General features: G+C 40.3%; 1 protein-coding gene across 1 annotated transcript in view; it reads right to left on the minus strand.

The window, feature by feature from the left end:
* LOC106561937 (leucine zipper protein 2) overlaps positions 1 to 25,860 on the minus strand; it is a 178,787-nt gene extending 152,927 nt beyond the window's left edge. Inside the window, exon 1 of the mRNA XM_014126368.2 lies at positions 25,628 to 25,860. Coding sequence (XP_013981843.1) covers positions 25,628 to 25,689 — 62 coding nt within the window. The 5' untranslated portion in view covers positions 25,690 to 25,860. The remainder of the gene's footprint in view (positions 1 to 25,627) is intronic.
* Positions 25,861 to 26,799: the final 939 nt, after the last annotated feature.

The raw sequence follows: 26,799 nt of genomic DNA on the forward strand, positions 1-26,799 counted from the left end.
GATAAGCTGTTTTGCAAATTCTGTCAACATACTATTGATTGGACCCGTAAAAATATGTGTGATGACCACTTAAAGTCTAAAGCCCATGTGAAGATCAAGGAAAAGCACCGTGTTGGCCAAAGCCTCTTCAAACAACCATTACTAGTGGAAACACATCAGCAGATTCAAGACGAGAATTCATTCAGGACTTTGTGGCCGTGTGCGCCGAGTCTGACATCCAACGTAGAAAAGCTAAGAAAGCTACGACCGTTTCTAGTGAAGAATTGCAAACAGGGTGGTGCATTTCCCGAAAATGAGAGCAGCCTCCATCAAACTTACCTGCCCGGTGTGTTCGACCAACATATGACTGCCGTTCTACAGAAGATCCGTGGGAAGAAGTTTGCGGTGGTTGTTGACGAGGGATTGTAGCGTTCTAAACATCGTCATTGGTGAGTTGAACTTAACAGCCTATTATTATAATGTTGCGTTAGCCTACATTTACATTCTGCAATGTGAATTGTCCGCCTGTGAATTGTGATATTCTAAACGACGAGCTACCGTGGTGAAATATAGCGATGGATAATGTCAGCAGCAGTCTGCCTCTCCGCCTAGCTAACTATCGCTGTATCTATATTGTGTTTACACTTAAAATTTAAATAACACTTTTATTTTTGTCACATTATTATTTTAGGTTAAAACATAATTGAAGTTTTTCCTTATCTTTCATTGCAGGTGTTGAAAACCAGTACTTTCTGGTGGATGTCATTTCCATGGACCGATGCGACTACTCAACGTTTTCCCAAGCTATACTAGCCTCCTTCCACAGCAACGATCTGAACCTGAATGACGCCTGGCAGTGGTCACAGATAATGCCACCTACTACCTGAAGACATACAAGGAGGTTCTGAAAGGAGTGATGCCCAACAGTGTCCATGTAACCTGTCTCTGCCATGTCATAAATCTGGTAGGTGAGACCTGGCAGCACTACAAATACGTCTCTGAAGTTGCATCACTTGTGACATGGATGAGATCTGTCTTCTTCAAGAAGCCTGCCAGAAAGAGAAGATGGGTGAGCTTCCTCATTATGAAGGAGTTTGTGCAGGCCAAGGCTGAAGCAGTGAGATCCAGATGGAATAGCTGGTTTGAGGCAGTGAAGTACCATGCAGAGCATGTTCATCTGTACAGAGAGTTTTTAATGGCAGAAAAGTCATCATCCCAGGCAGTCATAAACATCCTCAGCCAGCTGGAAACAGAGAAGGTCAGGCACTCACTGTTAAGCTAACCTTCATCTCAGAGGGCTGCTCCAAACTGATGACAGCTCTGTCAATCCTGGAAGGAACCCACCGTGCCACAGCAGTGTCTGCATACAATGTCATGGCGGATCTGGTCTCTTACCTAGTGAATGGAACGGGCAAAAACATGTGGGTATGGTGCCAAGACAGATGAGCTATTGAGAAAGATGGGGATTGGAGAAAGGAGGGAGGTGCTTGACCATCTCCATGATGCATTCCACTTGGCCTTCACAAAGTTCTCAAAGCACTGAGACACACATCCAGCCAGAGAGGTGTACAGGCTGGCTAGAGTGTGTGATCCTAGGCAGGCTGCAGCCATGGAAAAGCAGATTGAAGCCTACACACAACTGAAACCCATGGCAAGCCCATCAACAGAGCTCAGTGAAGAATGGATTGCATATCAGCACTGTGTGTCCAGGGAGCCCTCACCTGCTTTGGAGCTTGCTGATTACTGGATGGGCCTGAGTGCGAGATTCCCAAGAGTTGCAGAAGTGGCAGTGCCCTACATCTACTTCCCAGTCAGCTCAGTCGACTGTGAGAGGAGTTTCAGCAAATATAAGACTCTACTCACAGACAAGCGAGAGGCACTCACCGAGCTCAACACAAAGAGGCTGACAATCATGTACTTCAATGGAGATGTCTGTGATAGATGGAAAACTTACAATGGACAGATAGGAGCTCATAAGGTAGTTCCACAGGTTTTGCCTATTGCTGCATTATTGCCTACATTCTTGCATTAATCTTTTTATTATTTTTTCATTTATAACGAAACACTTATGTGAAGCACTTTATTTTACAAAAAACAATGAATGCAATGTTATTTTTTACATAAAAGTATAACTCTAGGTTTTGCCTATTGCTTGCTGCATAGATTCTTGCATTACTTTTTCACTGTTATATCTTATTAAATTGTTGACGTTTTATTCATTCAAATTATTAGACACTCTTTCTGATGATAAAATGTGAGTAAATCGTAAAACACAGAATTCAGAAAAATGTAAACTGAAAAAGAGGAATTTGGGAAAAAAATAAAAGGGAATTTTGAAAAAAATAAAACGGATTTCATAGGGCCCTAATAACCTTCGGGCCGACTGGAAGCTGAAGGCTGGTTAGGAGACACCACTAGAGACACTATTATGTAATTGTGATGAACTGAGAGAATATTAGGGTACCACTGCTCTTCTGTTCTTACCTCTTTCCTTTCTGTCTTTTACACTTCTTTCGCAACCTCTTTCTTCCTCTGTTTTTATAATGCTCGCCAGATGTGCATTGAAGTACAGACTGAACTTGTATTTATAATATAATATGACAATTATAATATTTATAATGCATTTATTATGTATTATAACACTTGGATAATGAACTTCTTTCAATTAAGCATTTCACATTCTCTACTGGTTGAAATTAAGTCTCTCATTTCATAAATTACTACACCTGTCCTGTGTTAATCAGATCAACGCAGATGAAGGAAATTATATATTGAGAAGAACCGGTTTTAGAGTATTTACATGATGCATTGGAAGTGTAGTGTACTGATGCATAGGAAGTGTAGTGTACTGTTTTTTAAATTATATCTATGTATATATGAATTACAAATCAGCCTTTAACTAGTTGAATCATGTGTCTAGTCTATTGCATAGTTGCAATGTGTAACCATTGATGTCCCAGGACCAGGATTGATAAACACTGTTGAAGTGTATAACTGTAATACATACATGCAGACACAGCATCATTCAAAGACTGGAATTTGACACTCCTGGTAATGGATATGACTGAAAAATACCTGGACTGCACCTTTATTTGTCAAGGTAGAATACATGATCATTGAATATATTAAATGTACAAGCTACAATGTGGGGATCTCATGCATGGTACTAACTACATGTATATAGGACTTGCATCCTTGGCACAAAGTTATATTGTATATATTCTATTCTACATGAATGTTATTCAGACTGTTTTGAAGTTGACTGGCTATGATAGCTATAGTTAGCTAGCTACGTTACTTCATCTATCTGCATTGCAAGGCAAATATCAGCAAAGCAAGTTTACAAAATTGTACATTCAATTTGCTGTAAATGCATTAGCTAGTTAGATTCTTTACATCCATTGTTTCACAAGATGGCAGCCTGGTTTGCTGGTTGTTTCAGGAGTCCCTAAAACATTAAACAACCAGAATTACACCTTCGCACCGCTTTCCTTCCATTGAAAATGAATGGGAAGCAGTGTTTCATCACACGGCACCGCTTGCTAGTGAACAACCTCCATAACACCTCCTCCTCCACGCTTTACTGTGGGAAATACACATGCAGAGATCATCCTTTCACCCACACCGCATCTCACAAAGACACGGCGGATGGTACCAAAAATCTCCAATTTGGACTTCCTCAAATTTCCACGGGTCTAATGTCCATTGCTCATGTTTCTTGCCTCAAGCAAGTCTCTTATTCTTATTGGTGTCCTTTAGTACTGATTTCTTTGCAGCACTTCAACCATGAAGGCCTGATTCACACAGTCTCCTCTGAGCAGTTGATGTTGAAATGTGTCTGTTACTAGAACACTGTGAAGCATTTATTTGGGCTGCAATTTCTGAGGCTGGTAACTCTAATGAACTTATCCTCTGCAGCAGAGGTAACTCTGGGACTTCCATTCCTGTGGCGGTCCTCATGAGAGCCAGTTTCATCATAGCGCTTGATGATTTTTGCGACTGCACTTGAAGAAACTTTCAAAGTTCTTGAAATGCATTAAGGAAAGAAATTCCACAAATGAACTTTTAAGAAGGTACACCTGTTAATTTAAATGCATTCCAGGTAACTACCTCATGAAGCTGGTTGAGAGAATGCCAAGAGTGTGCAAAGCTGTCATCAAGGCAAAGGGTGGCTATTTGAAGAATCTCAAATATAATATATATATATATATATATATATATATATAAAACACGTTTTTGCTTTCTACATGATTCCATACGTGTTATTTCATAGTTTTGATGTCTTCACTATTATTCTACAATGTAGAAAATAGTCAAAATAAAGAAAAACCCTTGAATGAGTAGGTTTCTAAAACTTTTGACAGGTAGTGTACATGCTATCTAACTAACTACCCAACGTTAATTGACTTGATTATTCACATCATTCTTAGCTTAGCTAATTGGTATAGTTGTGTGCATTCTCAATGGCCACTGCTAATTCTGGCTATCTACTTCAATTTCAGAGCACTCTCGTCTGAGTGTGCACAGAATAACTGATAAATTTAGGAAGGCTCAACACCCATTGAATGTGGCCGGTGTCATTAAACATTGACAAAAAAAGTGTCATTAAATTGTTGCCAGCAGCACAGTTACAGTCACCAACGCTCTGGATAACATGAAAACAGCCTAACCAGCTCTGCTAGGGTGAGTAAAATGGTCAGAGTGAGGTGTTCTCTCATTTGTGTCTGGAAATAGCTAGCAAACTAGCCAACATTATCCATTTAGCTTGGGTGCTTGATTGCTGATGTGAGGTCAGAACGCTTGGATCAACCCTAATCCTCGGCCAGAGCATCCAGTGTGTGCTTTGAACGCTCCGAGAGTGAAACGCTCCGAATTTACGAACGAACAATCTGACAACGCTCTGAATTTACAAAAGCCCAGAGCGCACTCTGGCACTCCAGATTGAATTCACGAACACACCCGAAATCGTAAAATGTCTAGCTAGAAATGTGTTATGCTAACAAGCTAGCAAGATGTTGCATAGCAACAGCATCAACTTCCGGTAGACAGGCGAAGCGCTAGTACACTCAACTAAAAGGATACCGTTTGTTTACAGTATACTAAAATCAACTAATAGTATGTAGTATATACTCATTAAGTATGTAGTATACAGTATGTTAGTATGGGTATTCAAACACAGCTATAGTTCATGGCAGACATCATTATAATTGTGGATTCACATTTTATTTCAATAAATTTCCAACAAGTCAGTTCATCACATTTCTGCCCTGCTAGAGCTGCCCAGTCAACTGTAAGTGCTGTTATTGTGAAGTGGAAACGTCTTGGAGCAACAACGGCTCAGCCTCTGGAAGCAACATCAGCACAATAACTTTTCGTCAGGAGCTTAATGAAATTGGTTTCCATGGCCGAGCAGCCACACATAAGCCTAAAATCACCATGCGCAATGCTGGAGTGGTGTAAAACTCTCCACCATTAGACTCTGGAGCAGTGGAAATGCGTTCTCTGGAGTGATGAATCACACTTCACCATTTGGCAGTCCAACGGACGAATCTGGGTTTGGCGGATGCCAGGAGAATGCTACCTGCCCGAATGCCTGCCCCACTAAGCAAATTTGTTTCTTTTTGACCATTTTAACTGAAAACAATCACAGTAAGGTACTTAATTGTTAACCAGAAATTATTTGATATTAAGATAAAAATGGCTACATTGTACCTTTGAATGTTTTTATTGTCAACATAGGCCTTCTCCATATAAACATCTTAAAATTAGTAAATACTACATCATTACGATCAGTAGTAATTATTCTAGCTATATTTCATAGGTATTTCCTGATGCTCTCACTGTATTGTAACAGTATCTAACTAGATATGGATACACGACTACACATGGATCAGAAAAACATTATTGGGAGTAATTTCCTGTTTCTTACAGCCTCCCTTGTGATTCATCATTGTTGTGCATTTATAAATAATGGATTTCTTCTACTGTACAATTTGTATTATTCAATGTAATGCAATAGAAGAGTTCACCCTGTATCTTAAGGGTACTCTGATGGCACAGGCTTATATAAGCCTTTTCTGGAATGTTGTACCACTCCTCTTCAATGGCTGTGCGAAGTTGCTGGATATTGGCAGGAACTGGAACACGCTGTGCTCAATGGATGACATGTCTGGTGAGTATGCAGGCCATGGAAGAACTGGGACATTTTCAGCTTCCAGGAATTGTGTACAGATCCTTGCGACATGGGGCCCGTGCATTATCGCGCTGAAACATGAGGTGATGGCGGCGGATGAATGGTACGACAATGGGCCTCAGGATCTCATCACGGTATCTCTGTGCATTCACATTGCCATTCATAAAATGCAATTGTGTTTGTTGTCCGTAGCTTATGCCTGCCTATACCATAACCCCACCGTCACCATGGGGCACTCTGTTCAAAACATTGACAGCTAACCGCTCGCCCACACAATGCCATACACATGGTCTGTGGTTGTGAGGCCGGTTGGACGTACTGCCAAATTCTCTAAAACGACGTTGGAAGCGGCTTATGTTAGAGAGATGAACATTTCATTCTCTGTCAACAGCTCTGGTGGGCATTCCTGCAGTCAGCATGCCAATTGTACGCTCCCTCAAAACTTGAGACATCTGTGGCATTGTGTTGTGTGACAAAACTGCACATTTTAGAGTGGCCTTTTATTGTCATCAGCACAAGGTGCACCTGTGTAATGATGATGCTGTTTAATCAGCTTCTTGATATGATATGTCACACCTGTCAGGTGGATGGATTATCTTGGCAAAAGAGAAATGCTCACTAACAGGGATGTAAACAAATTTGTGCGCAGAAAATTGAGGTAAATAAGCTTTTTGTGCGTATGGGATCTTTCATTTCAGCTCATGAAACATGGGACCAACACTTTATATGTTGCGTTTATATTTTTGTTCAGTGTACGTCACACAATACTGCAATATATCAAAACCGTTTTTACATAGAAACACCTGATTTTATTGTTGATTTAATTATGAAATTATGAAAAATATGAATAACATTCCACCCCTGAGGACCCACTAGAGGGCAATTTGGTCATTTCACTGTAGGAAAGGGGTACGACCAATACTGAAAAGCGCATCTTGCTGAGTGTTGCTTCCTAATATGCAACCTATTAGCTAGGTTACAAGGAAAACTCTGGCTGAGATGTTATCTATGTGTGTTATTATATGTTTTTAAAAGTATAGGACCTAGGCTCAGGAATGAGGAGGAGGGGCTTTTAAGTCCAATACTTAAAAGTGCACCTTCCTGAGTGTTGATTCCTATCCAAACAATTAGGTTGATGAAAAACTGTGGCTGAGATGTTGTCTGTGTGTTATTGCAATAAGAACCACAGCCATGGGTCAATTAGACCTTAAAGGGTCTCTGTTTAACGATAAACATGTCCTCTGCTGTCGCCAAGTTCGCTCGGGTGTCGCAATACATTAGTGTGTACCTCTGTTCTCTATTGAGTAAGGTGCTGGTGTAAGCACATATCAACAGCCAAAGCCTCCTTTTTAAAGCATACTATTTTCTTTCACCTTATCTGTCCGGTGTGCGTAATTCGCCCTCGGTGCACAATGCGGCAAAGTGAACGCGAGTTGCTGAAAGGCTTTGTACATAAAAGGCATTTATGTAGAGAAGCAGCTCCACAGATCCCTAGGAGCACATGATCATTACTAATCCGGTTAGGTTAGAAGTAATGTTTTATTATTAGTCCCATCCATTTAGATAATGGGATTCCTTTCACCATGCTACCAGCCTCTATATTCAGAATGCTGTTGTTGTCAGGTCGGCTTGGTAGTCGGATTAATGGAAGTTGTATAACATGTTACACAACCTTTCAGTCTCTTAACGGAATGAACGTTCAGGGGATGGAACACGAGATTCTGATAAACAAGCTACAATGAAAATCTTTTTCAAATATCCATGAAAGCATTACTCAACTGAACTGTTGATATTAAAATAAAAGATTTGGTAACATAATACTATTTATTAGCAAATTGAATGATATTTTATTGAAAGTGAATTAACTCTCCCAAACAAGATGATCAATTCCTAAAGCCATTTCCCTGAAGTTGAATTACTAAAGTTACTAATTAAATAGAGTTTGCTTATTGTTGATTTACATATGCAGAATCTGTCATGGTGCAAGTAAAGATCCTCTCACATTCAAGGACAGGAAGGAAACAAGGAAGAACTGTCCAGCTACAGAGGGTGAAGTCAATGCCCATGACAGCTGACATGGGGGACCCTTTGTCTGAAAGGTGTCTTGTATGGTAGAGGGTTGACATGGTCATGTTCTCTGGAGACATTTTGACAACCTCAGAATTTACACTTTTAAAATCAAATCAAATTGTATTGGTCACATACACATGGTTAACAGATGTTAATGCTAGTGTAGCGAAATGCTTGTGCTTCTAGTTTGACAGTGCAGTAATATCTAACAAGTAATCGAACAATTTCACAACTACCTAATACACACAAATCTAAAGGGGTGAATGAGAGTATGTACCTATAAGTATATGGATGAGCGATGGCTGAGCGGCATAGGCAAGGTGCAATAGATGGTATAAAATACAGTATATACATGTGATATGAGTAATGTAAGATATGTAAACATTATTAAAGTGGCATTATTTAAAGTGCCATTGTTTAAAGTGACTAGTGATCCATTTATTAAAGTGGCCAGTGATAGGGTCTCAATGTAGGCAGCAGCCTCTCAGTGATGGCTGTTTAGCAGTCTGACGGCCTTGAGTTAGAAGCTGTTTTTCAATCTCTCGGTCCCAGCTTTGATGCACCTGTACTGACCTCGTCTTCTGGATGGTAGCGGGGTGAACAGGCAGTGGCTCGGTTGGTTGTTATCCTTTATGAATTATTTTGCCTTTTTTGGGCATCGGGTGCTGTAGGTGTCATGGAGGGCAGGTAGTTTGCCCCCTGTGTTGCGTTGTGCAGACCGCACCACCCTCTGGAGAGCCTTGCGGTTGAGGGCGGTGCAGTTGCCGTACCAGGCTGTGATACAGCCTGACATCAACAGCCAAAGCAGTTTTTTTGGTACGTTGTAAAATACAACAGTTCCACACATCGGTGTTTCACAGACTGCTCAGGGTGGAATTTTCTGGCCATACATTTGTTTTATATCTTGCATTTGGATAGTTTATGGCCTTAACATATTGTATGGACTTTCATGGTCATGCTGCTCTTCTTTGTAAGCACAATGGCCTACGTGAAATGAAAGGGGCAGTTCCCTGAAAATAACAATCTACTGGTATTGACATCATGCAGGGTGTCACCTGGTGACTTTTAGTTGCAAGACTAATTCTTTACAGGTTAAGTAATCAATCAATCAACCAGTGATCAAGTGACCCATAAAAATGTTCCGTCATGGGCGCCCATCTATCCATTAGAGCTCTCTCCTTGTCAATTTCACCTCACCGACACTCCCACAGATCATCCATGTGTCAGTGATGTACGATAGTGGCCATGCGATAATGTCCCCTTCTCTATCATGACTGGATGTTGCTAACTGATTTAGTCCACATAAACCATGTGGGTGGACATTTCAGTAAACGAATGACAAAGCCATAAGGCACTGAAGCTCTGTTGGACTTGATTCATGATGCAACTCTGTTGGATGAAGAGAGTTTTAGGAGCATAATTGGAAAAAGGAATAACTTTGAGACTTTAAGCCTTGTGGCCTGTCTGTAACAACATGTTGTGAGCCCAAGAATGCATTCCAATGTCCATATTAGCATACATATAGAATGTATGTATAGATATTGGGACGGAACCAGAACAGAACCCAAGTTCCCAAAATGTTGCTCTATCTCCACCTTACCGGGGAATTTGTCAAACTGTCAAATTCACACACCTGTAAGCAAACCGCTATTTAGCTAACCAGGATACACAAGTAGATTGTGTGGTGACTCAATAGACAAACATTGAAGGACAAGCACTGCTAAACCAACTACATCCACTTAGTGATTGCATACAGGATTAAGACTCATCTAGTTCTTCGATGATCTAGTTCTATACTAACCATTCTACCCGGTAACCTCAACAGTCTCCGATTCCAATGACATTTACTCATTAAAAGGCATTCATATTCATAATGTGCCCCCAATTATAAAGATTATAAGATTATAAGCACATTAGAACGCTTTGATAATCCTCCATGTTAAATCGGAACATTAGACTGGGCTACCTCCTGAAAAGAAATGTCTCGAAAGCTTCAGAATTCCAAAGTGCTGTGTCAATAGCTACCATGGACCAGTTTCCTGGGTAAGCCCTATTATTGGATTCGTGATATTGTTGTTGAGCAACCGTCCTACTTTCCTTAGTTTGCTCAACTGTGGAGGCCTAGCTGAGCTAACAACAACTCTGTCACAACTGTAAAATGTTTGACTGTTTGTATCAGTGTATTCAATCATCAGAATCACTGCAAATGATATAGTTAACGATTGCTATCGGAATGCTTTGAGAATGTGTTCCTCTGTGTGTGTGTGTCTGTGTGTGTGTGTGTGTGCGTGTGTGCGTGGTGGGTGTGTGTGCCACAGCTCCACACAGCCTGCATTGCTCTCTCTACACATAGCAGCACTGCAAATCTGGTAGAGCAGGGAGCCTCTATGCTCCCTGGGAAACAGTGCTTGCATGCCAAATTGACATTCACTGGAGTATGCTCGCTCCTGTCATTTTGTCAACACCGTCACTGTGTGGAGTGCAGCCAAGCAAGCCTTCTGACAGACAGGCAAATGGGAGGAGGTGGACTTCAGCAACATAACACCCTCTCACCACCCCTCAGCCCAGTGGCGGGGTTCAGTGCACACGCTCACAAACACGCAAGCAGGCGTGTGCACACATGCCTTTTTTGCCCGCCAACATCAACGCTTTTCTTGGACACATCACAAATTATCTGTAAGGTACAATTACCAAGCTATGATTCGCCTCAATGACTTCCCATTAGTCCAGATTTAGGAAAACTTGCACGTAGAATTCAAGGATGCCACAAATGTGTGGCAAATACCAATGGCCTCTGTTTTTTACCCCCTTACAAGCTAAGTACCCCCTGAAGTACTGAGCTTGAAACTATTCAGTTTGCCTTAATGAAGATTGTACAATCGATAAGGTATTCGAAAGGTCACCATGGCAATGTTGTTGTGTAGGAAATCGAATCTTGAGGCTGGGCCTGGCATAATCAAGAACCATCGCTGCCTCTTCACCATTCCATTAATCCAATACTCCATTTGCCGAGAATATAATAAGCGTGGTATCTGAAGCGCCAGCATATTGCTGAATTCTCCGCCGGGCATGAAGGCACATTGAAATAACTTTTTTTAAAACATGGCCGCCGCCGAAGATAAACGACCTCCACAGCATCATTGAATGGTTTATCCATTTCATTTGTGCAGGTATCCCTTGTAAAACACTCCCTCTCCAAACACACAGGAGGGTGTACTTATCAGGAGTCAGGTGTCATGGCAAAACACCGGTGAAACACAGGAGATAGGGACTCAAATGGAACCAGCACTTGTCAGCCAAGATGGAACCCAGACACCGAATATGCTTAGGGGGAAGAGATTAGATAAAAAATAACAGAATCCATCCAAACGTTGTCAGAGGTGTGCAGGTGGCTGATAAAGGATTCAGATTTATGTAGCCCTACCAGAGGAAAAGAGCAAATATAATGTTGCCTGAAAAGAGAGAGAGAGAGAGAGAGAGAGAGAGAGAGAGAGAGAGAGAGAGAGAGAGAGAGAGAGAGAGAGAGAGAGGTTAACAAAAAGCAGGAAATTAAAAAGGAGACGTCTGTTGTGACTAAATGTGACCCCTAAAATCTATTCTGTTATTTGAGTTTTCGCTCTTGCAATGGAGAGAGGCAGTTTTTGTTTGTCCTTCAACAGTAACAATACATCTCCCACCCACTACTGAGCTTGCCACCTGCTTTTTTTCCCAGATATAGATCTCATGATACGTCCCCCGTAGTGGTACCAAATCCATCTGCGGTGTGGTTTGGGTGGGAAACAACTGTTATTTCCCCCCATCATCCAGAGGCGAATAGTCAGAATCAGAGATACTTAGCTGGCGATAATAAATAAAGAAATACAAGAAGAAGAAAAAAACGATACTATAAAAACACTCTGCTTTCATTTTAGGCTGTATTATTTATGATTCAGCTCTTTTGTTCATGCCCAGACCCATCTCTCTCCACACACTCTGATCTCTCAAATAATTTGTGAGTAATGCCTCTTGAGCACTTTGGTTTGTTCCATAGGGTACCAATCACGGGCCATTAGAAAGCCAAAAGAGAAAGAGGGGGAAGAAATAGATGCAGAACTCAGGGAGCGGGAGACAAGATCATCCTTCAGATAAGTCAGATATGATACTGTAGGATTCTGCCGTACTGTCATGATTATAGTTTAGATAAAAACCACTGGAGTAGTGATTACTGAAATATCCATCTCTGTATGTTGTATGATTTTTGATCGGGACCATCGTATAACCTGTCGGCTATATTTGAACTATTCCCAATTGTGTAACGTTCCAATAATGCTAAGAATATAAATTATAGGGGTGGCATAGAGTTGATCAGACCATGTCATGCCTTATACTGGTATTCCATCTCTCATCATTTCTCAGTCGTTTCTGCATATTGACGCTCGACAAGTCTACTCAGATCCTTGAGGTCTACAATCTCCAAACTTAAAAAAATGTAGGCTGTGCTCCTTTGAATTGACAGTCTTTTTCAGCTACTGCCAACTCTTAAATATTTGACTTAAAACATAGTTGTTGTATTTAATATATAAACATACGCAAAACCCAGTCTCTATAACACAGCTTTGCCCTTCAGGTTTTGACACATTGGAATGACATTCAGTGTAACGCCGAATGTCAGAAAGTGCATTCAACCTAGCAGGACCTCGGGAGTGCCGCTGATGGGTTGATTGATGTTAGACTAAACACAACTAACAACTTGCCTGTGTAGTCACTTGCCCACGTGGTCTTTCTATGCTGCCTTGAGACCTGAGGGATCTGAGCGACACACTCTAACAGTAGAGGTCGACCGATTATGATTTTTCAACGCCGATCCCGGTTCCGATTATTGGAGGGTCAAAAAAGGCCGATACCGATTAATCGGACGATATTTATATATATTTGTACTAATGACAATTACAACAATATTGAATGAACAATGAACCCTTTTATTTTAACTTAATGTAATACATAAATAAAATCTATTTAGTCTCAAATAAATAATGAAACATGTTAAATTTGGTTTAAATAATGCAAAAACACAGTGTTGGAGAAAAAAGTAAAAGCACAATATGTGCCATGTAAAAAAGCTAATGTTTAAGTTCCTTGCTCAGAACATGAGAACATATGAAAGCTGGTGGTTCAATATTCCCAGTTCTTCAATATTCCCAGCTAAGAAGTTTTAGGTTGTAGTTATTATAGGAATTATGACGCGTCGATTATTTCTCTCTATACAATTTGTATTTCATATACCTTTGACTATTGGATGTACTTATAGGCACTTTAGTATTGCCAGCCTAATCTCGGGAGTTGATAGGCTTGAAGTCATAAACAGCGCTGTGCTTCAAGCATTGCTAAGAGCTACTCGCAAACGCAGTAAAGTGCTGTTTGAATGAATGCTTACGAATGAATGCTTACGAGCCTGCTGCTGCCAACCACCGCTCAGTCAGACTGCTCTATCAAATATCAAATCATAGACTTAATTATATTATAATAAACCCAGAAATACGAGCCTTTGGTCATTAATATGGTCAAATCCAGAAACTATCATTTCGAAAACAAAACGTTTATTCTTTCAATGAAATACGGAACCATTCCGTATTTTGTCGAACGGGTGGCAACTAAGTCTAAATCTAAATATTTAAGTCTAAAGTCTAAATATTGCTGTTACATTGCGCAACCTTCAGTGTTATGTCATAATTATGTAAAATTCTGGCAAATTAATTACGGTCTTTGTTAGGAAGAAACACAGTTCGCAACAAGCCAGGCGGCCCAAACTGTTGCATACACAATTTCCTTAGTTAATATTGCCTGCTAACATGCATTTATTTTAACTAAATATGCAGGTTTAAAAATATATACTTCTGTGTATTGATTTTAAGAAAGGCATTGATGTTTATGGTTAGGTACATTTGTGCAACGAATGTGCTTTATTCGCAAATGAGCTTTTTTTAAATCATCACCCATTTGGCGAAGTTGAATTAGGCTGTGATTCAATGATAAATTAACAGGCACCTGTCACGACTCACTACAGTGATGGGGGGTGAAGTCAGGCGCAGGAGACCACGTATAAAGAGTAGGGTGTTTATTTTCCTAGTTCCACAAAAATCCTTTAGGAAAAATGAACAAGGAAAAAATGGACCAGACAACAAAACATAAAATGTCCAACTCAAAATAGTTTGAGCCCAGTCCAGTAATGAAACTAATGTCCTCTACATAAAATAAATGTAGAAAACAAAAACACCCCACATAAACCCCACGACAAGCAACAAACGAACAATCCCGCACAAAAACCTAAACCCAAGACTAAATACCCCACTAATTACTAAACTCAAAACAGGTGTAACACAAAACCAGACAAAACCAAACGAAAAGGAAAAGAGGATCGGTGGCAGCTAGTAGGCCGGCGACGACGACCGCCGAGCGCCGCCCGAACGGGGAGAGGAGCCACCTTCGGTAGACTTCGTGACAGCACCGCATTAATTATATGCAACGCAGGGCAAGCTAGTTAAACTAGTAATATCATCAACCATGTGTAGTTAACTAGTGATTATGTGAAGATTTATTGTTTTTTATAAGATAAGTTTAATGCTAGCTAGCAACTTACATTGGCTCATTGCAGCCACAAGGACCTTTCGACGCTGCACTCGCGTAACAGGTGATCAGCCTGCCACGCAGTTTCCTCATGGATTGCAATGTAATCGGCCATAATCGGCGTCCAAAAAGGCAGATTACCGATTGTTATGAAAACTTGAAATCGTCCCTAATTGATCGGCCATGACGATTAATTCGGTCGACCTCTATCTAACAGACAAAGACATGTAGCGGTGTCTTGAAGGAGTCAAGGTTGTCTGAATTCTCCCACCGTGCGAGCACAAAGGGATGGGAGTCGTTATCTCAAAGTCGCCTGCTCGTCAAATATGACAGCCATGATGTGGTTATACTGATAAATATATTATCTTGACAGCTAAAACTATGAAACAGACTGTCTTTACTATAACTGCACATTTTAAGGGTATATTAAAGCAATTGTACACGAGAGGGCCTGAAATACGACTGCTTTGGCCTGGCTGTGCTGCGGTCGTAGGTACGAGGCGATAGCCGAGTAACGTAGAGTTGCTCAAATGTTTTCAGTGTAAATTTAAACAATTAATATAAATGTATGTAGAAATGATAATGGAGCTGTATATTTTTTTTTATAAGATAATCTTTGAGAACTAACAATAACCAAATTAAAAACTATACAGTCATGGCATTGATTTTGTTATAATGTTTGAGTCACTCAGATAGCATAAAAACATGGCAAAGCCATGGAAAAATATGTAGAATTGCAGGAAATTAGCTTTAAAACTACAACAAAAAAACTTAGCCCCATGGCAAAATGTGTAGAATTGCCAGAAATTGGCTTTAAAACAGAAAAAGGTCCCGTGTGGCTCAGTTGGTAGAGCATCGTGCTTGCAATGCCACGATTGTGGGTTTGATTCCCATGGGGGAACAGTACAAAAATGTATGCACTCACTGGGTCGCACTGGATAAGAATGTCTGTTAAATGACAAAAAAACAATAGCATCCATGGCAAACTGCACAAACCTGGCCACACTTGACCTTGCCACGTCATTGTTATGAACATTCTAAAGAGCAATAGTGGCTTGTCGAGTCGTGTCTAGTCATTCCTAACGGGGGCTAATGACTGTTTCATCTAAATTACACTTTAGTGGCCTGAAAATACGATGACATTGCTAAAGTAGGCAAATAATTAGTAGGAAACAACTTTGGCATCATTATGATGTCGTCAAATTGATTTAAGACAGATGGCAATGTTGCCATTAGCTAGAAAAGTTGTCAAAAATACTTAGCGATGCTGAAAAATACTATTTGCCAGAGTCCCACTTGGTCTTTTACCAAATAGGGCTATCTTCTGTATACCACCCCTACCTTGTCACAACACAACTGATTGGCTCAAACGCATTAAGAAGGAAAGAAATTCCACAAATTAAATTTTAACAAGGCACACCTGTTAATTGAAATGATAATGGCAAGAGTGTACAAGGCTGTCATCATAGCAACGGGTGGCTACTTTGAAGAATCTCAAATATTAAATATATTTTGATTTGTTTAACACTTTTTGGTTACTACATAATTCCACATGTGTTATTTGATAGTTTTGATGTCTTCACTATTATTCTACAATGTAGAAAATAGTAAAAATAAAGAAAAACTTTTGACTGGTACTGTATGTCACAACTTTCTTTCCCTGGCAATAGATGACAGTAGAGCACCAGCCAACGTGTTTAAAATGAATCATTCCCCTCTTTTTCATAGCTTTGTTTTGACAGCATTTAATTTGAAGCAAAGCTTGACATAAGCAATATTCTCCTTGAGCAGGGCTCTTCAACATTCCATTTTGAATGCACCATTCACTCACTGACTGCGAGGAAAAGCTCCCAGCATATTATTTCCTCCCTTTTTGCCTCCTTTCTTCCATCTCTCCCAATAGAAAATCCTCTCTTATTTAGTTGACCCTTAAAATTCTATTATTATGCTATTACACTCAGCAGCAGCATGGAGAGGACAATCCTACTCTAAAATGTGTATTGATCTTTGTTTATACCTTCAGTAATAAAGTCTGCTTGGCACTTCTGCATAGTTCACATCCATATTTCAACATCGAGCGCACAAGAAAACATCATTAAGTGTATCATAGAAGCAAAAGCAGACGCAGATAACATTTGAAGGAAAAGTTATCGTTTCCCGGAACTAGATGAAGAGAAAACGAGTGATTCACTGTAACTTTATTTGAGTAACATTGATGGGGTCATATCAAATGTCTTGCAAGAAGAATGGGTGCAAACAAACATGGAGTACTATGTCACGTATGGCCTTAAATACCAACATAGTGTATCATGGTGTCCTCTAATTATTTTCTCATTGGTCGAGATTTACCCAAGGTTCTGTTTATTGTAGCCCACTTCATTACTGTCATGTGGCCAATGTAGTTGCCATGGCGCACTGATTACACAGTGTCCTTCGAATTTCAATTATTATTCACATCCTGCCTCACACTATAAGGACATTATCGTCTTAAACAAATGTAATTTTTCTAATCTCAGGGCTCGAGACCTACCCTGCCTCTGCATTTATGAAATCATTTGACGACAAGACAAAAAATCAGGCCGAACGTCTCAAGCTGTGGCCCTGGTTAAAAGCTCTTGGGATTCGCTTACAATGGTGATGATGCGCCTCACATTAAAAATCTAATCATGGAGGCAATTTTCAATCTAATTAACCCTCTACTGCATGCATTATGATAGAACCATTCTCACTTAAAATGGCCCCAAATAGACAAATGAAAAAAAAAATTACAAGTTTTGGGGGATTTGTGCGACAACATTAACAATATGCAACTACTAAAAACATTTTTTTTTAAATGTTTTTATAATAGAAATGTGGTGTTTGAGTTACAATTGTATTGTTTTTATTCCTTCACACTATCTGAAATTATGTTTTGTTGTAAAATTTTTTTTTTTAAATAACATTTACTCTGGACATTTACTTTTATAATGATATCATTATTATAATGTTATGAATATTAAACATAGTTGTTTTATCCACGCATATATAACAAATATTGTTTGGCCATATGTTATCTTTACAAAAATAAGTTTAAATCATATTAGTCATGTGAATGTTGCCAAAGAATAAAGAAAATTATGATTTCATTGTAATTTGCCTACACCCAGGCCCCTCCCATCGCAAATGTTTTGTGTCCGGGAAAGGAAGCCCCACAGAGTGAGTTCTTCTCATGACTTTACCAAAGCGCATCATTGGCTAGTCTAAACCCCTCCTCACCCCTACTTCTGTAAAAAGTGATGGTGCTGTATTTTTTCAATCAGGGAAACAAGAGGGTGAAGAGAAATGATATGTCGCCATGTGGCAACACCATGCAGTAAAGGGATAAAAAAAAAAAATCTCCCCATTCGACAACTTATCCATTAGGACAGGTGAATACCAACACCGAACAGTTCCCATGCGCAAGTTGTTATTTAACAGTTGTGTTTCCTTCAACGCTTAATCCCTAGAGTCTATTGACGCACTGGTGTGTCAAGCTTAGAAAAGAAAGGTAGGAACATGGAACCCAAAAGGCATCAACCTGGAACCAAAAAGGGTTCTCCTATGGGGACAGCTGAAGAACCCTTTTGGAACCCTATTTCTAAGAGTGTAAGTAACATAATAAAACAATCCACATCAAATTCCGTCAATTTAAGCTAGCGATTTTTGCATGGGTTGTGTCTCAATCCAACGCATTCGCCTGTCGCCCTTCCACATCTGCGGTGGAAAGTGTCAGTCTTCACACGAAAAGGTCTGAAGCATCCGAATGACCTATAGAAAGGGGAGACTCTCACGATGGTGTGTTCTCCGTTTTGCTCCATGATCCCCACAAGTGTCACGGGACTTGTCTAAATGTAACCCATACAAATGAATGGAAGTATGGAGGTAGTTTTGTGCCCCCAAAAAAGTGGTTTAAATATGTGAGCTATATATAGGACAGACACGTCAAAACCTTACTCCTTATGATACATTTTGTACTGTCTTTTTTTACATGTATTAATGTGTTATCCAGTGCGTTTCTATGGGCTATAGTAGTAAAGACCAAATTCAATATTTTATCAAATCATTTTTAAATATAATTTGTTATACCTAAAGAGGTCCTAAAATTCCAAATGAAATAGCTAAATGATCTTCTTAAAACAATTACTTATGTCAACTTAGAACCCCCCCCAAATGGCTTAGACTTTTAATAATGAATTTGTCATCGTGACCAACCATTTGAAATCGTCCACCGTTATCCCAAATTGCTACTGTGCAAAATACATGAGTGTTTGAGCAAGATGTCAATCCAGCAAACCAGGCTCCGAAATGCTTGTGTTATAAATCAAGCAGAGCATTTAATTAAAATAATGATGGACCCTTCACTCCGTAATCACAAATAGCCGACTTAACTACTTGGCAGAGGAGCCAAAGCCGCTTCCTGATGATAGACAAAGAGCAAGCTAGACAAAGATGATAGACAAAGAGCACCACCACACTCACATTTACCATTAAATACCTCAGGTGCTAAACAATAGCAGTGGATGAGACGAGATGGTCTCTTTGGTCATTATCCCCAGCCAAGGATGCACAGTCCATCAATGCATATAAATTATTACCATTACCATCTTGCCCCTGTCAATAGTTCAGTCTAGTTCCCAGGATGCCCTGCACTTGACCCTCTGGTCTAGTCAATCACTGCTTTACGTCTCTGTCAAACATTGCTTAGAACTATTACCCAAGACTTCAGGGGGGAAAACATTTAAAGCGTTTATAGTAACAGAATAACATTCTTGAGGTTGATTCTTTCCCATGTTGCAAGAAGGGTTTGTTCCTTTTGAGTCGTAAAACTGTATTGTTTTATTAAATTACTTACTATGTAATACAATAGATTATCTATTGCACAATTCCAGATAAGTTTGAATATATCTTGATCTTTGTTTGATCAATATCTTTGTTTCACAGAGTTTTTCCTCTTAATCTCTAACACGGTCAAAGGTGGATACTGGATCAATATTTCTAACATAAGAATGTGGGGAATGGTCAGTGGGGAGCAATAGAAAACTAATGTCCTATGGGTTTTCATTTTGTGATGTCATCAAACATTGTATGGACAAAATACTGTAACTTGGAAAGTATATCCCCTTTATCTGTCAAGTTTCCATCCAATATGTTGTGCATATAATATTAACAATTATGAAAGTATTTTTGTTAAGATATGAATGTGATTTTAGGAGGGATAAGAGAATCTATCTCCTATAAACTGTTCATAGTAAGTAGCCACGCCCCGAATGAGGTCAGAGAGCGTGTCAGACTGACGGAACAATCCCCTTTTGATGAGAGTGCATAAAAAGCATTGCCAACAAAATGAACATTAGACCAGGAAAGATAGGGAGTTGCAAGCCACGTCTAAAATTGTTTAAACGCTCAATCTCAGAGACCAGGAAACATAAGGCGGTAGCTACATGTTTGAAATGATTGGAATTTTGAACCTCAACATGAGGTGAAGAAATAAACTCACCTTCCTTTAGACCAGAGAGACGGCGAGTTGCAGTGCATGTCCGTAGTGGTCTGAATCCTGAACCCTGAATAATCAACACGAGGAGGAAGAGCCGACAAACTCCTCTTTCAGACAATCACTGGTACAGCTGATTAGCTGTCCTGAGTAAAATAGCTTGAACTCTTCAAACCATCCTACTACCCTTGTCAAATCACCGTAGTACACTACTCGCATCACCCCACTGGAACCATTGATCTTCAAATAAGCAGCTTCATGGATGGAACAGAGTGAACTCTGTAGTTCTGTTGAGGACTACACAATGGACAAAGACACCCACACGTAAATACATGAATGATTTCTTATTCCAAGCAGGCGGCTTTTCGTGTGCAAACTATATGACTAATGTGAGAATAATTTCGAAATGTATCAACGATAAGTGTCTTTTTCTCTCTCTTTCTCTCTCTATGTCGTTGGGAAAAATGCCATATTGTAAAGGTCCACTAGGGACCTTTGTCTCATGTATTAAGTGTGTATGTTATCCTGTTATTATTTTGTTAGCTAGTAAATAAATAATTAAACCAATTTGTGTAGTACTGAATCATGAGCAAGGCTGGGGTTTTTGAAGATGCATGAGATTAGACTGTTCAGAATGATGATATGATAAGAGGTAATGAATAATATTATGACTGTTTATCGATGAAATAGATATATACCTTATAGAGTTTAATTTGGGAGATGGTAACTCTTTAAACAACCTCTTCCGTGGTGCCCCAAATCCTAATGAGATAATTGTTACATGATTAATATAATCGGATAACAATTAAACATAGTTAGTTGATTAAATAAATAACAGTCCTCAGATTAATGAAAGTAAAGTCACGACAACTGCTTGCTGTTAGCCATGAACATGACATATGGAACACATACAGTGGAAAAACAATTAGTCATGAAATAAGTTGTAAACCAATGACAAGCAAGACTAAACAGAATATAATGCTCTCAATTTCTAGTTAAATAAGATGTATCTCAATTATATGATCTCAACAAGTATGAACCATTCCACAAATATGGAGGAATCTGTAATGCTTAGATGACCACCAAGGACTTTGGGGGTTAATGACTTGCAAATTGGGGTTATTCTCAGAAATATTACAATTTTCCAGAGATACAAAAAGATAAATTTCTTATCCACAGGAAATACTGTATCTTGGCAAATTAGAAATGTAGTCCATCCTTTCAATGGGAAGCTTCTGAATCCCATCAGTTGAGTAACCACCGACTGGCATGTATAGCTGCTAGGTCATTATGCTCTCATTACAAAGGGACCTATTCAATTCCCCATCACCTTTCAGCAAGATGACCTACTGGATATTAGCATGTATTATCAGGCTATTACAACTGTTGCCAGGCTCCCATTGTTAATCTTAGTCATAAACCGCGTGCCTCTTTAATGCCCCACCCCATCCAACATCAAAGAAAGAATTTAAAATGCAATGTGCTTAGTATTTACAACCAGATGTGAAGAGACTAAGCAATGCAGGCCCTGTTTGTGTGATATGTACAGTATCATCCAAGGATTTCGGGCAGTCTTTAATTGCGGGCCAGTACCTACATATTTAATGTTATGGAGTTCCCAATGGACACCGGCATTTACCAGACATGGTTGCGTAGGTAGGAAACATCAAAGTTAGTGTCAATAATAAAGAACATTTGTGAGAATCCCATAAAAGAGACGTTGCAAAGACATGAATGGTGAATAGGCTGGACTGCATTGTTGTGAGTTGTGAGCAGCCACAGGAGCTCATGCGTGCACACACACACTCAGAGACACGCAAACACGCACGCACGCACACACGCACACACGCACACACACACACACACACACACACACACACACACACACACACACACACACACACACACACACACAGAAACAGCCACAGTACTCTAAAGCTAATCAGATGCAAGGAGGAAGTGTTGCAAAAGGTTGAATTTCCCCTAATCAATTCTATACAGTTATTTTCTCCCTGGTCAATTATGTGCCAGTTTTGATATCAGCCAACAACTCTTATAGTTGTGAAACAATGTATGAACAACATCCTCTCAAGCAGCAGTAATGTACTGCTTGGTAAAAGAACAAAATAGATGTCAGTAAAGCTGCATAAGCAACTGGTCTGGATGTATTTGAGCATAAGAAAACCATTAGTATTTTTTGCTTGTGGGGAGGTTTACTAATAAGGACCTTTATGAAAAAACATTTTTACAATTTGCGAGTTTGTTTAGTCTACAATATAATACTTCATGCCTACGTCATTGTATTTCAATTAATTGTATATACCAAGAAGTCAACATGACACCTTTCATGTCAATTTGCAACCTGAGGATAATTCCTCTGGTAATATTACTCAGCGTATTGAGATCAGTTTATTCAGAGGTCGTGTCTACGCTTGACACTTAGATGCGACTTCTGCTGTCAGAATTCAAAGATCACATTGAAAAGACTGGTCTAGACACACAAAAGTCGCTTTGTGGTCTGATTGTGTTCAGATCTGGCTGACCACTTCAGGAGTTGGTCTGGGATGCGTTGTTTGCGGATTTCTCCTCAGTCTGGACGGAATCAGGCTACCGAAAGCTAATACAGTGGGCGACGTCATCAGCACTCCTCATACAAGTCTCCAGAAAACTTGAGTTTTGGGACTGAAAGGCACCTTTTATTATAACGTTGGAGGAAATACCTTCCTAGAGTGTGAGGAACATGTTTACTGGTCTCAAATGCTAGCCAGCTAGCTAATATTTAGAAAAACTATTATGCTTACCCATTTGCAATCCCTTTAGCGTTGTTTGCTAGCTTGCTGGCTAGCTACAGACGTTAGCTGGCTAGTTGGCTACAGTAGTTAGCTACTGCCATTAGTTGTTGTGTTATTATCATATTTTGCCTATTCCACCGTTTGTAGAATACATACAGGACATTGAATATAGCGTGGGAAAAGGGAATCCGGACACATTGTGGACACGGTAGACACATTTAAAATGTAGGTGTAGATAGATGCATGACGCATTCAGAATTCCCTGATCAGAACTCTATTATCAGAACACTAGCTGCATGAACTGTCAAGTCTAGAAACGGCCAGAGTTGTCTAGTAGTGATACCTGCTCAGGGACCATTGAATTAGTCTAGGTCAGAGCCATATACAGAAATGGACTGGCCATTAGGTAGTTCTGGCAAATCCCAGATGGGCTTCATCTTTAGCAGTGTGCCTGCCTAAATTGTTTTTTTCTCAAGAGAAGAAAAGGGCATGATGTCAGGGCCTCGAGGAAGAAAATGGGCTGGCCGATTTCTGGTCCCAGTCCGTCCCTAGCCATATACAGTATATAGATATATCTTTATAAATTGGCTCTGGTCTAGGTAACTGGGGAGCAAGAGAGCTTAACACATCAGTTGAGCCTCTGACACATTAATGCCACTTGTTACATATAAGTCATTAGTAAAATCAATCAACCAAGCAGCCAGTCAGTCACTCACTCAATCATGACTTGTCTCATTGGGGTCATTTACACTATATATACAAAAGTATGTTGACACCCCTTCAAATGAGTGGATTCAGCTATTTCGGCCATGCAATCTCCATAGACAAACATTGGTAGTAGAATGGCCTTACCGAAGAGCTCAGTGACTTTCAACGTGACAATGTCATAGGATGCCACCTTTCCAACAAGGAGAATGCTAAATGTCCCAATGCATTGTGTCAACTGTAAAGTTTGGTGGAGGAGGAATAATGGTCTGGGGCTGTTTTTCATGGCTAGGCCCCTGAGTTCCAGTGGAGGGAAATCTTCACGCTACAGTATACAATGACATTCTAGACGATTCTGTGCTTCCAACTTTGCGGCAACAGTTTGGGGAAGGCCCTTTCCTGTTTCAGCATGACAATACCCCGATGTACAAAGCAAGGTCCATACAGAAATGGTTTGTCGAGATCAGTGAGGAAGAACTTGACTGGCCTGCACAGAGCCCTGACCTCAACCCCATCGAACACCTTTGGGATGAATTGGAAAGCAGACTGCGAGCCAGGCCTAATCGTCCAACATCAGTGCCCGGCCTCACTAATGTTCTTGTGGCTGAATGGAAACAAGTCCCCGCAGCAAATGTTCCAACATCTAGTGGAAAGCCTTCCCAGAAGAGTGGAGGGACCAACTCCATATTAATGCCCATGATTTTGGAATGACATGTTCGACGAGCAGGTGTCCACGTACTTTTGGTCATGTAGTGCATCTCACTCAACTTTGTAAAACACAACCCAAACTTCTAACATTCATCAGCATATTCATTATCCAATATAAAGTCTGCTTTCAACATCACACGGAATCTGACTTTTTAAAATCTCCAGCATCATCAAAATTAGCTTATTGAAATCTCTCAGGGCTCTGCAAAATGTGCAAATGCATTGATTGTCTATGTGTATGTGTATGTCTCTGTGCATGCATATTCTGCCACTACATTCATCACTTGTAGAGGTCTACCAACCCAAGCTGAAATTCCATCATGTCAAACTAGACACAACTGCAATGAGAGGAGAGCAAGTTTCATAATGTGTAGCTGTCTTTAAGCCATATTTAAGACTCTAACAACCTTGGCTTTTGTTTCACAAAGACCCCAGTAATGGGAGTAGTGCTCAGGCAGTAGTTTGAAAGAGGAATGATTTTATCAATGGTTTAATTAATCATTAAAACCTCCCTCCGCACTGCACGTCGCCTCATCTCTCAATTTCTCTCGCCTCTCCTCTTCCTCCCCTCATCCTACTATTCCCCTCAGTGCATTATTCTGTACACACACACACACACACACACACACACGCACTCTCAAGACACTGCAACATTCTGGGCAGCCCAGTTCCTTCTTCAGCCGGCTCAGACTTAACTTGCTCCCTTCCAGAAAGCAGGAGACAAGACCTACCGCAATCCCAGTAAGCGATGCCTACACAATTCCAAGGCATTTTTAGCCAGTGAATTTCACCACCAAAGACATATGTCTTTCAGTTTAACAAAGAGAATAGTTCAACAGATAAACCTTTATTTTGCCTTCAGTCTACTACCTTAGAACATCATGCTCCGCACACAGGCATCTCCCGCCAGAACCCAGGCTGCCTCAACCTGTCTCGTAGGACTGACCGGAGCTAAAGATTAACGTTAGTATCTTCTATGATTAGCCATTGTGCGTTCACCCTCCCCCTTTCTTTCAGAATCACTGAAGGTGAAGGAAGAAGAATATACCATTCTTATTTTCGACTTACCTAGTGTTGAGGCTCAAAGCTGGACAAAGAAGCAGGAGGCAAATAGCTCGGATTAATTTCATAGCTTTGTCTTGCACTCGCACTCCGATTCGCTCTCTCCCTCTCGATTGCTTTCCTTTCCCCTTTCTCTCTCTCTATCTCTCTCTCGCTTTCTCACTCACTGGCTCGATCGCTTGCTCTGCGCGCACTCACGCACGCACGCACACACAGGCAGAAAGAGAGATAGACAGATGCAACCCAGTGGCTCTAACAGAGCAAGGGAGGATCTCTGGCTTTAAATAACACAGTGACACAGACAGACTTATTAATGAGGAAATTAATGGGGGTGGTGAAGAGGGGAAGAAACAGACTGGAAAGATGAGAGCAGCTCCCACTGAGGATAGCAGGGACGTAGGCATGGGTGGGCCTGGGTGGACATAGGCCCACCCACTAGGGAGCCTGTCCTTGCCAGGCCCATCCGATTTGATTTAGCAAAAACAAAACAAAAACACTATTATTATAATTACTCCTCAGTGTTTCTGTCTACACAGACTTCAGTTCAATGGCTATTTTTGATTTACATTTGGCTGAGTTCACTAACGTGAATTCAACGTGAAATCAACAAAGAAATATCAGCATGACATTTGTTTTAGTTTAAAAATTGGTTGAACAAATGACGTAATTCCCTTACGTTGAGGACTTTTGGCAAATCCAATCAGTTTCTCACATTGGTTCAACGTCATCACATTTTTTGTTGTTGTTGAAATTATGTGGAAACAACACTGATTCAACCAGAATTTGCCCAGTAGGCTGCCACTGGTGGTGAGAGCTGAGAGGCATTCTTCGTCATTGTGGCTTGAAGAATCCCTGCCTCTCACTCAGCACCTATTATTACCTGCACTCTAAGGGACTTCAGGAGCAATTATGTGAGGATGGGAGCAACAGGGTCATCAGCATAACAACCACAGGGTTCACCAGCACCCTCTGTGATTCAGCCATAATAGGACGTGTCCTAATTAATCAGCATGCTGAATATGGCACCTGTAAATGCTCCAAACAAAATGGTCTAGAGTTTGAGTGGAGTGTTGATAGAAAGGGGGGATGGAAATATCAAGTGATAAATATATCATTCCTTCAACCCTGTTTCACACCATCCTTTCTTCAGATTTTTGGGGTGTTTGTTGACCTCATCA

The sequence above is a fragment of the Salmo salar genome, chromosome ssa11 (assembly GCF_905237065.1).
Source record: "Salmo salar chromosome ssa11, Ssal_v3.1, whole genome shotgun sequence".
Classification (NCBI taxonomy): Eukaryota; Metazoa; Chordata; class Actinopteri; order Salmoniformes; family Salmonidae; genus Salmo; species Salmo salar.